Source organism: Gobio gobio (genome assembly GCF_949357685.1).
Source record: "Gobio gobio genome assembly, chromosome: 1".
NCBI lineage: Eukaryota > Metazoa > Chordata > Actinopteri > Cypriniformes > Gobionidae > Gobio > Gobio gobio.
Genome location: NC_137097.1, coordinates 39,462,941 through 39,474,388, shown reverse-complemented (window position 1 = coordinate 39,474,388; position 11,448 = coordinate 39,462,941). Strand labels below are relative to the sequence as shown.

General features: G+C 37.8%; 1 protein-coding gene across 1 annotated transcript; it reads right to left on the bottom strand.

Moving 5' to 3' along the window:
• Nucleotides 1-416: 416 nt before the first annotated feature.
• Nucleotides 417-11,080, bottom strand: LOC307125869 (hexosaminidase D). The gene is made up of 14 exons (XM_079816065.1): nucleotides 10,822-11,080; nucleotides 10,349-10,438; nucleotides 9,951-10,233; nucleotides 9,753-9,862; nucleotides 9,210-9,297; nucleotides 8,850-9,014; nucleotides 5,370-5,553; nucleotides 4,751-4,822; nucleotides 4,280-4,484; nucleotides 2,030-2,112; nucleotides 1,817-1,892; nucleotides 1,508-1,603; nucleotides 1,307-1,396; nucleotides 417-976 (listed from the first exon to the last, which is right to left on the bottom strand). Exons 2-14 carry the CDS (start codon nucleotides 10,426-10,428, stop codon nucleotides 778-780), a joined length of 1,731 nt encoding a protein of 576 aa, XP_079672191.1. The 5' UTR covers nucleotides 10,429-10,438; nucleotides 10,822-11,080; the 3' UTR covers nucleotides 417-777.
• Between the last annotated feature and the right edge of the window lie 368 nt (nucleotides 11,081-11,448).

Here is an 11,448-nt window from a genome sequence, read left to right as displayed (position 1 = left end):
CCCCTTGATTTCTCTGGTCTGTCTCAGTTTACCCCTAAGCTGGGGTAAAGTGAGACACAAGACGACTTTTTTTAAAACAATCATATTTTCACTGACGTCGTCCTGAATACATTCTGATAATTTCCAGGAAACATAGGAATTTGCTAGGAAACATCCCAAATTAATGGGAAATGTGTCCATTTTACTGATATATCATTTTAGCTTGCTTAGAGGGGAGCAAATTTAAAAAATGTCTCACTTTACCCCACTCTCCCCAATAGTTGAACATGATCACAGATAAGTAGGCCTAACACAATGCTACAGCATATGTTCTTAAAATAGACTATTATCATATATTAGCAGTGTTGTGCAAGTTACTTCCAAACTGTAATACATTATACATTATTACGCTGACTTTCATTCACCACTCTCAGACTGAGACAGAAAAATCTTTAATAACTGGTACTATATTTTGATACTCACTTACTGTAAAATGTATGTGTCCGAATACTAGAATAGAAACCATTACATTTTAAATGTTGAGATTTTGCAGTCAAAAACAGTGAAAACAATTCAAGTACAAAATACTTTCAACCATTTTTTTATTCTATGTTGTAAACCCATCAAAACAGAAATTACAATCAATCAAGCTAAAATTTTTGTGTTATTTATTATCGCTTCCAGTGAGGCCTTCAGGAAATAAGCAAGATCCCCGGTGGAAAAAGCACCTTTTACTGAGCACAACAGGTTTGAAAGTCACATTTTGAAATGTCCTTCCTGTTGGTCCAGTTGTCCATTTCACCTAGTTTTCAAGGGATCGACCTTTGGCTGTCCATTGAGTTTAATGATTCGCTCAACGTCCACCACCATTTCATTAAGTCTTTCTAAGTGTTCGTTGACATTCTCTTCCAACCACTCCTCTAATGTGTCTGGGAAGTAGATAGCATCCATACTTCGCCGGAAAGTTTGTAAAAAGGAATCCCATTCATCCATCAATCTGACAAAGAGGAAAAGCAAAAGATTCAGATTCACTTTATGCACCCCACAGCATGAACTTTACTAAATCCTACACCTGATGATAGCAAACACACAGTGTTCCCACACAAATACATCCTCCAGTCAGTCGCAATTACTGGACAAGGATTAAACAAATTGATACAGTCCAATTCATTAATGACCATCATTTGAGAACCGTTTATGAGAAATACAGTGAAAAGAACCACCCAAAACAACAACTGGCTCACAACGACTGTGGGAACCCTGTATCTAAATAATAACCAAAATGTTTAATGAAAAATATAAAAAGACAATATACTTGCAATCTTACTTTTTCAGTTCATCTTTGAAAAATCCAAGATTTCGTGGGTTTGCAAAGCTGCGTTTGCGATGATAAGAACTGAATGATCCTCTGACATGGCTGCACAACACAAGACAAACAAAACAACAAAAAGTCCAAGTGAAAGAGAATTAATACTGGCCTATGCTCTGAGTGAATGTCATTTGAGCTCATATTCATCTGATGACTCACTAGCTTTGCATGATCTTTTTGACTGAACTCTCAAGGTTGTCGTTGATCTTCTTCACCATTTCATAAACATCTGAGCCAGGAAAGGATGCACCATTACTGCAGAACATTCAAGAAAGGATCCATTACAAACATTACTGTAAATTTATCTAATCTAACGTTCAACATTTTGAGATCAAAAATACAGTAAAACATTAAAATTGCTAAATATCATTTAGATTTAAAATAGCAGTTTTCTACTTGAATGTATTTTAAAATGTAAGTGTGTGTGTGTGTGTGTGTGTGTGTGTGTGTGTGTAAACTATTTCATACCACTCATTTTTGTCCAGCTGAAGTTCACAGCCAAGGATGCGTTCTACCTCACTCTTTGCTTTGTCATCAAATGAACCTAACGCAAACAAAACACATGACAGCATGATACCTGCAATGTATCACATATGATTTTATTCACATACTTAACCATTCCTGAAATAAAATTTGTTGGTCGGCATATTCCATATATACACCATATACATCTATACTCACCATATTTCAGTGTCTGAAGACAGACAGCCAGAGAAGGGATGGCCACTGGGAGAAGCTCGCACAGCACAGTGTGATGCTCATACCTTAAATACACATTGTTTTTCATTAACAATATTAATAATAGTCTATTGTTGTTGTTGTCAATATACAATGCTTATTCATTTACTACAGTGGCTATAGGGTACGTGAACGAAATGCTGAGTTTTGCCATTCATTTAATTTGACACCAACTTGCATGTATTTCTAACAGGCAAAATGCAGTAAAAGCTCAAAAACATGGGATACAATCAAATTAGCTAATTTTTTTGTGATCTAAACTGGCTGCATTGACACAAGCAGCGTACTTGTGTAAAGTGATAGTTTGCTTCCTTAGCAAATCACGCTACATTACTGCCGTTCTCGACCTCTGTGCCTTAGTAATAGTTGTATTTTAGCACTTACTAGCGTGAATAATAAATATAGACACAGTGCATAGAGATCTATTTAAGACTCAAACTCTCTTCGATACAAAACATGCCCTGTGTCATCTTGTTTTTAATGTTATTAATATATTATAAAATGTTTTCCCAAATATCCACACGATTGCAAATGTGACATTGATTTTATACAACGGTTCAACAAACAAAAGGGTAATATTAAAGGCACAATATGTAATTTTCGCCGCTAGAGGTCGCATTTTCGAAACAAAGGTGTACCTTTATGATGCCTTGATTTTGCGGAATCATGGGAGTTGATGTTTTATCATATTAGATACATTTGAGTGTGTTGAAAAGCTATGTTATAATGCTACTCGTTCGCTCGGCCGCTACTATAAGACACTTGTTGCACACTGCTGTAAGCTAGATCGATATTAGGCATGGTAAAACATGGTACTCGAGGTAAATCAAGAAAATTTGATTTAAACAATAAGACTAACCGTGTTGAGCTATATAACAATGATTAGATTTCTGTCTATGAAGGAATCCAAACAGCTGCTCACCTGTCTAATGAAACACATAATATATTAAAGCGTCTTTGGTGTTTCCATGGTTTCTACAATATAAAATCTAGGGTAACACGGGTATGATGTCATTGATAGGCCACCCAAAGACATGGTCTGTGTCCTGGTTAAAATTGCTTATTCCTCTGGATTTTAACATTCTTGGAAACATTTGGGATAATGCAAATATAACACTGTTCTAGTGGTTTTTGGATATTTTAAATCCAAAAATCGTACATATTGTGTAAGATATTGTGTAACATAACTTTAAGTTATGTAGATTTTAAAGCTGCACTATGTAACTTTTCCGTCCACTAGAGGTCGCCCATTCAAAACAAAGGCGTAATTTGATGACGCCACATTTGAGCGCTGAATCTTGGGAAATGTGGTCTTCACCTCACAACCAGTGGAAAAGAATCGGGATAGGATAGAACAGAAATCATGTTCATGGATGCAATTATTAACATTACTGTAGTATGAAGCAGAGCAGGACCGACTGTTGTGGGAGCTGAGCAAGGCCGCAGGAGCGATTGTTAATAAGAAAAACGGAACGCACGCCTCGCGAGCAGCGGGACTGTTATTATGGCATAGTCGCTGGCGGGACTTTTTTTATGCCACAGTCGCCGGCGCCACATCCGCTTTTCCGGTCATGAGTATGAGGTAACGTAGCTCTGTTTATCATATTAGATAAATCTGAGTGTGTTGAAAATGATGTTATGACATTACTCTATGTAATGTCATAACGATCACTTCTATGACACTTGTTCACACTGCAGTGAGAGTAAAGCGTTTGTGCAAAATAAATCCGGAAACCGGGGGAAACGCAGATATTTACAAATAGTTGGAAACATTTGGGATATTGTAAGTACTCAACTGAACAAAATATATAACACTAGCCTAGGGGTTTTTGGATATTTTACTGAAAATATTTTACAAAGTGCACCTTTAACACAGTATTGTCAGTATCGTTTGCTCTATTTTGCAAAAAACAAATTGTTCCAACGAAAGCAATCGCAGTTTTCAACACACAGCTGTGTTTCGTGAACGAATCTGCAGCTTTGAATGAAGCGTGGGAGTCAATGATTCAATGACTAATTCATAAATACAGCCACTTGCTTCATTACTGAATGAATTAATAAATGAATGACTCGATGACTCACTCATTAAGACATTGACTTAGCACCACCTACTGGCAGTTTTAGTTTAATATTTAAAAGTGTCACTTCGTTTTTTACCATCATTACATCATTTGAATGACACTGCAAGCTTACCTCTGCCAGCCAGTCAGAGCAATGCCTTGGAATCTCACAGACTTGTACTGCGGCATAGATGTAATGATGTTCTGCCACTGTTGGTGGTTTTTTAAATGGTGACCGATTGGAGTCCATTTCTGGTCAATTCCAGAGGCTCCTTTAAAAGCGCTAGCAAACCACACGCCCTGAAATCCAGCCTCCTCATACTTAGAGATATAGTTACCTATAAACAATAAGTATAAAAAAAGGAAAACCATGACACACTAGACACTACTGTTCAAAAGTTTGAGGTGGGTAAGATTTTTGAATGTTTTTTAAAGAAGTTGAGGCATCTCCTAAGAGAGTTTTTAACGTTTTTATAAAACACTACAAAGAGAAACCTTTTTTTTCTGAATAATATGCATAGATGAATCATTCACAATAAGGAAGCTGTTAAGCTAATAAACTGGGTCAATATTTTCATTTATAAGAAACAGAACATGGCCTCACCGATCTCCTTCACGTCCATGTTTGGGGTGTACGTCCATATCATGGGCGATGCAAGGTCTTGCAAACCTGATTCTAAAAATGCAAAACTCACGTCAGAACCAAAACATTAATCTTGCTTTTCTGTCCTACTGACATTGTTGTATTTTTGAAAGCTTAAAGGTGCACCACGTAACTTTCCATTGTAAAAGTCATTATCCCACCACTTTATCTTGATAAACCCTCTTTTTCATACTTTCAGTTACAGAATAAATCATTTCAGAAGGTGACAAATGCACATGTGAACACATCTACTATGGCATGGGTCACCATGATGCTTCATCCACACCAATAGGTGTCACTGTTATATGATTATAAAAAATAAGCATCTTTTTTTACTATCATTATATGCAAATACATTACAGTAAATGAACAATGTGAAACCGATGTCTTTTACTGTAACAGCAGCAATGTGGGTTTGCATATTTTGATCATTCCCATAGAATTTGATTTGAAATATAACTTTTATGGCTTTTGGAGCTTTGACTTTTGAGCTCTCAATTATAAATTTGGATGCATTGAATTTTTAAAATATACCACATGCAATTTAAAGAAATAATACATTTAAAGGCTTGCATTAAACCTTTGATAGAGTTGGAGTTGAGTTTCCTAAACATGTCATCCCACAAGATCAGCTTGATTCCTTGCTTCAGGTTGGTCATAAAGCTCCCCACTGCGGTCACATGATTGAGGAACAGCCTTCCCATGTCTCCATTGTTGGTTTCCAACCAGCGCTTCGAATCTTCGCTTTTGCCCAGGCCACGCACCTAAATGTATTTTATCAAAAGTGGACAGTGCTGGGGGGTAATGTAGTTGGGGGGTTACTTTTTTCAAGTAACTAGTAAAGTAATGCAGAAAATATCTGAGATACTTTTTCCAAATATGTACAATATACTTTATGTATTTAATCTCACTTTATCAGCCAATGTCTTTGCTGCTGACCTTTGATGATCCACTTCAATCATACAAATAAGCAAAAATGACTTTAGATAAACAACACATTTGTGTTAAAAAAAAAAAGTTTGTTTTTATTGCTGAAGTAAGAGTGTTGAACTTTCTTCCAATCCAGGGGTGTGTTTCCCAAAAGCATCATAAGCTAACTATGGTCGCTAAATGTGGCCATTGTTATCAGCATAATAAGTCAGTGTTTCCAGAAACCACAGTTCTAACATTCGCAAACAGCATCTCAAAGTTGTGTGGTTGGAACGACAGCTCTCGACCTGTGGTTAGAAGAATAGTTTCTTGTTTGCATGACATGTGGACTTAGTAAATCCTTATCTGGAGCAAAATAAGCAAGATGACATTCAGAATAAATTTTATTTCAAGTATATATATATATACAAATACAATTTACATATTTTAGCTTGTGTGTTTCGAGTGTGCATGAGCTTAAAGAGATCACCCAAAAATGGAAATTCTGTCATCATTTACTCACCCTCAAGTTGTTCCAAATCGGTATGAGTTTCTTTGTTCTGCTGAACACAAAAGAAGATAGAGTGAAGAATGTTTGTAACAAAGCAGATAGAGGTTGATAGAGGTTGCTCTATCTGCTTGGTTACAAACATGCTTCACTCGATCTTCTTTTGTGAGTAAATTATGACAGAATTTAAATTTTTGGGTAAACTATCCCTTTAAGTATGTAAGTGTCATGATTCCAGCCTGTGTTTCCCTGTCTTGTGAGGACTCTTTTGTTATTTACTGTCTTGTCATGTTTTGTAGCCGTTTTTCATGTTGATTAGTCTTCCCAGGTGTTTCCAGTTTACCACACCCCTTTTTTATCTTGTTAAGCTTGTCTGCCTGTGTGTGTATATACAGTATATATATATGCTTTTGGTTCACTTGTCTTTTGTCGGTCGTTGTTTGCTGTTAACCTCTTTGTGTCTTGGTTCTTGAGTTTCTGGATGTTCCTGTTTTATTTATGGAAAAGTTTCATTAAGGTTGTGTGTGCAAGTGGATTCCATCTCTCTGCTTCGTCTCTCAGCATGCGTAACAGAACGATCGACCACAAATTAATCCAGCCGCACAGATCATGCGTCTCCGCCAGGGAGATCACCTGATTAGGGAATATGCACAAGACTTTATTGATCTGGCAAATAAGACAACGATGGATGACATGTGCCTAATGATATTTTTCCGGAGAGGACTATCTGAACTGCTTAGTTTGATAAAGCCTTTGCATGATCCTAATTGGTCTCTGAAAATGATATAGACATTGCCTTGCAACTGAGCGGCTCGGCTTTCACAGTGGGGGTAATGGAGGAGGATTGTGACATTTCCCCTGCATCTGCCACGCCTGTGTCTTCGGACAAGATGGCTGCCGCTCCAGAGTCTCGTCCCATCATGGCTGCCATTCCGGCCGCCAGTCCAGAGTCTCGCTCCGTCATGGCCGCCAGTCCAGAGTCTGCAGCCAAGATGGCCACCAGTCCAGAGTCTGCAGCCAAGATGGCCGCCACACCAGAGCCCTCAAGCAAGATGGTCGCCATCCCAGAGTCATCTTCAGAGTGTGCAGCGCTGACCATTGTGGCCACAGCAATGTGGTCTGTGTGGGCAGCACACACATCAGTGCTGGCTCCTGCCCCGAGACAAGAGAGGACGCCGCCTTCTGTCCTGAGTCCAGCAACGTCTCCTGTCTACGTCCAGCGATGTCTCTTGTCCACTGACCAGTGTCCAGAGAGGGCTCCAGCCACTGACCAGCGTCCAGAGAGGCCTCCAGGCCAGGACCCCAGAGCTCTGCCCAAGAAACTGTGGGGTGGGGGGGTTAAAGGTTGTTGGGTACCTATGAACTGTATGAACCCACGCTCCACAGCCCAGGTCCGCCCATGCGCCACGGCCCAGGTCCACCCACGCTCCAGGTCGTGACATTGATTTGACCAAATCAATCCGATCGCGAGTCCGATGATGAAACATTGGAAGAACTAGTTTTTCAACCCGATCCTCCATTGCAAGGATGACTTGAGCAGGACATTTCTCAGTGATATGCTACTCAGTTTGAGGTACATTATGAGATGTTGCAACTGTAATTCCTCAGCATCAGCAGTCAGCACTAACAAGAGTATGAAAATCAACAAACCGATGTGTATATTTCTAATTTATTGCTGTGCACATGCGGGAACTGTATCAATAACTAGGGGTGCACCGAAATTTCGGCCGTCGAAAATGGCATTATCGGTTTTCGGGCCGAAATAAAAAAAACAGCCGAAAATGTAAACCGAAAATGAATGCCATTCTGTGAATTTTTTTTCTTTCTTTTATTTCTGTGCAGTTATTCAAATAATTGTGGATCTCTTTTTGCAAAACTGTTAAACTATTTTATTTGATGGAACATAAAACTTGAAGAATAATATTATTTGGTATTATTATTTATATTTATTGTAAAAAAATATTTTAGGTTTTGTTATGTAACTTAATAAAAGTTTGATTATTTTATAATCAATTTCAGATCCATTAAATCCAAGATATATATATATATATATATTAGTATACGTTTTTAAAAGAAGCCATTTTCGGCTTCAGTTTCGGTTTTCGGCCAAGTGCATCCTAAATTTTCGGTATCGGTTTCGGCCCAGAATTTTCATTTCGGTGCATCACTATCAATAACAGTGCATACATTATTGGTTGAACAACAAATTTGTTAAAAATACGGTTTTCGGGAAACCGTCGTGACTAGTAAGTTGATTTCTTCAATGATGGTAGTTAGGGTAAGCAGCGAGTAGCATTGATGCACAGGAAACACACCCGAGAATGGCTTAAAGATTTGTGTTAGCTACGTCCTTTACTTTACAGCTGTGAATTTGCATTTTCATTCACCTTTGGTCTGAAAGGGCCTTTACATATGCTAGATAAAGTAACACGTAACATTACTTTCCATAAAAAGTAAGTTTTTCGAAAGTAAAACAATACTGTAATGCATTCCTTTTAAAAGTAACTTTCCCTAACACTGACAGACAGTGGATATAAGCTAATATTTACACTGGGAGTCATTCACTCAAATTAAAACAATTTTCTTTCTTCCATGAAATACAACCATTTTTGACAGATCCATAAAGAATAAAGATCCACCGACCTCATCAGCACCAATGTGGAACCACCGTGCTTCCTGGTGCTTCTTCATAACTTGCGTTAACATGTCTTGAACAAGGTCCATGCTTCCTGGGGCCAGAGGGTTTAGGCTATTGGGAAACGTTTCCACTTCTCTCAATCTGAAATACTTCTCATGTTTTAACACAAACTGAAATGTGAACAGAAAGACAGGTTAAGTGTAAAGCAGGAGTGTTAGGCATGCTAATAAAGTTTTGCCTTCAAACGCAACCACCATAAATGGCTGACCTAGATGTGTATGTAAATGTAAGGGTGCCTTTAGCTCTTTACTGAAGCATATGTAGTGAGCATATGTTTGAGATATCTATAGTTTTTAAGAACTTGCCTCCATGTGTCCAAACACCTGCACCAGAGGAATTATTTCAAGATTGTGCTGCTTGGCCAGTGACTTAATTTCCTCTATATCTTCCGGACTTTTTCAGAAATAAAGATAAACAAGTGAGAAATATATAATTAAGATTAAGATGCATAAATCATGAGCTTAGGTTCATTGAATATCTTATAACAACAACAGTTCAGCCAAAAATTGTATGGAAAAGTGCTGCATACAGGGACTATTCTTCAGGATACCTACTTTTGCATTCCACAAAAAATAACAGCATACAGGTTTGGAACAACATGAGAGTGAGTAAATAATGGAATTTCAATTTCTAAATCAAATGAAAGGGATAGTTCACCCAAAATGAAAATTCTGTCTTCATTTACTATATACTATTTAATATCTTCTTTTGTATTCAGCAGAAGAAGACATTCATACAGGTTTGGAACAACTTGAGGGTGAGTAAATGATGACAGAATTTTCATTTTTGGGTGAACTGTCCCTTTAAATCAAGTTCAGCTCATCAGAAGCTCAAAATCAGTCACCCACCTGTACGCAAAGCTTGATTTGAGAATTGCAAGTTCCCCCTCATAGGGAAACATATCCTCATACTCCAGCAATATCCCATTAGCACCCAGAGAGGACAGTAGAGGGAATATCTGTTAAAGAACATGAAGGGAAACTTTACAAAGGACGCCATTCATTCATTTGTAACACGTTTAAAACCAGCTCCAGTTTGCATCCCACCTCTTTGAGGTATTTGACTTTGGGCGGTGCACCTTTCAGATCTAAGTGCACGATCTTTAGTGGATCTGTCGGTGTATTGTCAGGAACTTCTGGTTCCAGCTTCTCTTGATTTGACTCGACGGTGTTCTTATTTTCTGGCTGAACCTCTGGGCCATCTGTATGTTCTTTTTTGACAGGATCTTTCTGATTTTCATACAAATTCAGCTTTGGGACACGCTGGTCAGCCCAGAACGTACCAACTTGTATGATTTGGTGTGTCTTTCCACTTGTGCCTTTGCTTGAGCTATAAATAAATAGAAGGTAAATAAACTGCAATTATAAGCTTGTTTGGGACAATTAAGCCAGGTTTGAAAGATGTTCATGTATATATAGAGACCTTTGAGAACTACAATCCTCACCTGGGACTAAAGATAAATTTCACCATGGCAACAATCACCAAGCCACCGATAATTAACTTCAATAACTTTTGACTGGTCATGTTTGTGTCTCTGCAGGTGAATGGGATGGATAAACCATAAAAAATCAAGGCAAGCTTTAAACTCGTGTGAGCTTTAAAACACAAAATTTGCATTACAAATTACACATAATGACAGGCTAAAAATGTTTACCTGATATAATGAAAATAGATTAAAAAAAAAACAATTTATTTATAATAATAATCGTCATAAACACTTTGGAAACACTTTGCAAATGAGCAAATTATCTGATTTTAAAAAATGAAAATGCATCAAGTAACGTTAGCTAGATAAAAAAAATAGCATGCATTTAATTTATTTTCCTCACAATTCTAACTTAAAGGAGAAATGTTTTCTTTCTTCAAATAGAAGCTTTATAAATGGATGAATCTAGAAATATCGAAACGTCTACTTACTTTGTTGAAGATCATGAATCCTTTAAGTAAAACTTACTTCCGTGTAGTTTATTGTGCTGCAAGTGCATGTGAGCATTTGAAAACCTCGACAGGTTCAGCCTGTTTAACGTGATGTACTCACGGCATCGTATTTGCATCTATAATTTAAGATGACGGATGATTGGTTGTCAAACATCCTTGGCCAAAGCGCGAACACCTGAACGCAAAACTGCGTGACAGTGAAAGTAAGTGTGCGCGTCACATTGACACTTTACGGCGTGTGTTGTTCCGGTTGTTCTTTTACTGTCTATGGTTGTTCCACATACACCGACCGTAACGTGTCTTATATATGCGCATATAAATAATCGCAGTTGCTACAGTACATAGATGATTTTTTGTTTGTTTAAAAAAAATATTTGTCAGTAAAAACAAACAAACAAAAACGATTTTAACCTTCTGTGTTACATGATAATTAATTTAATTTAATTTGTTACATTTATATAGCGCTTTTCTAGGCACTCAAAGCGCTTTACATAGAAGGGGGGAATCTCCTCAACCACCACCAATGTGCAGCATCCACCTGGATGATGCGACGGCAGCCATATTGCGCCAGTACGCCCACCACACACCAGCTGATTGGTGGAGAGG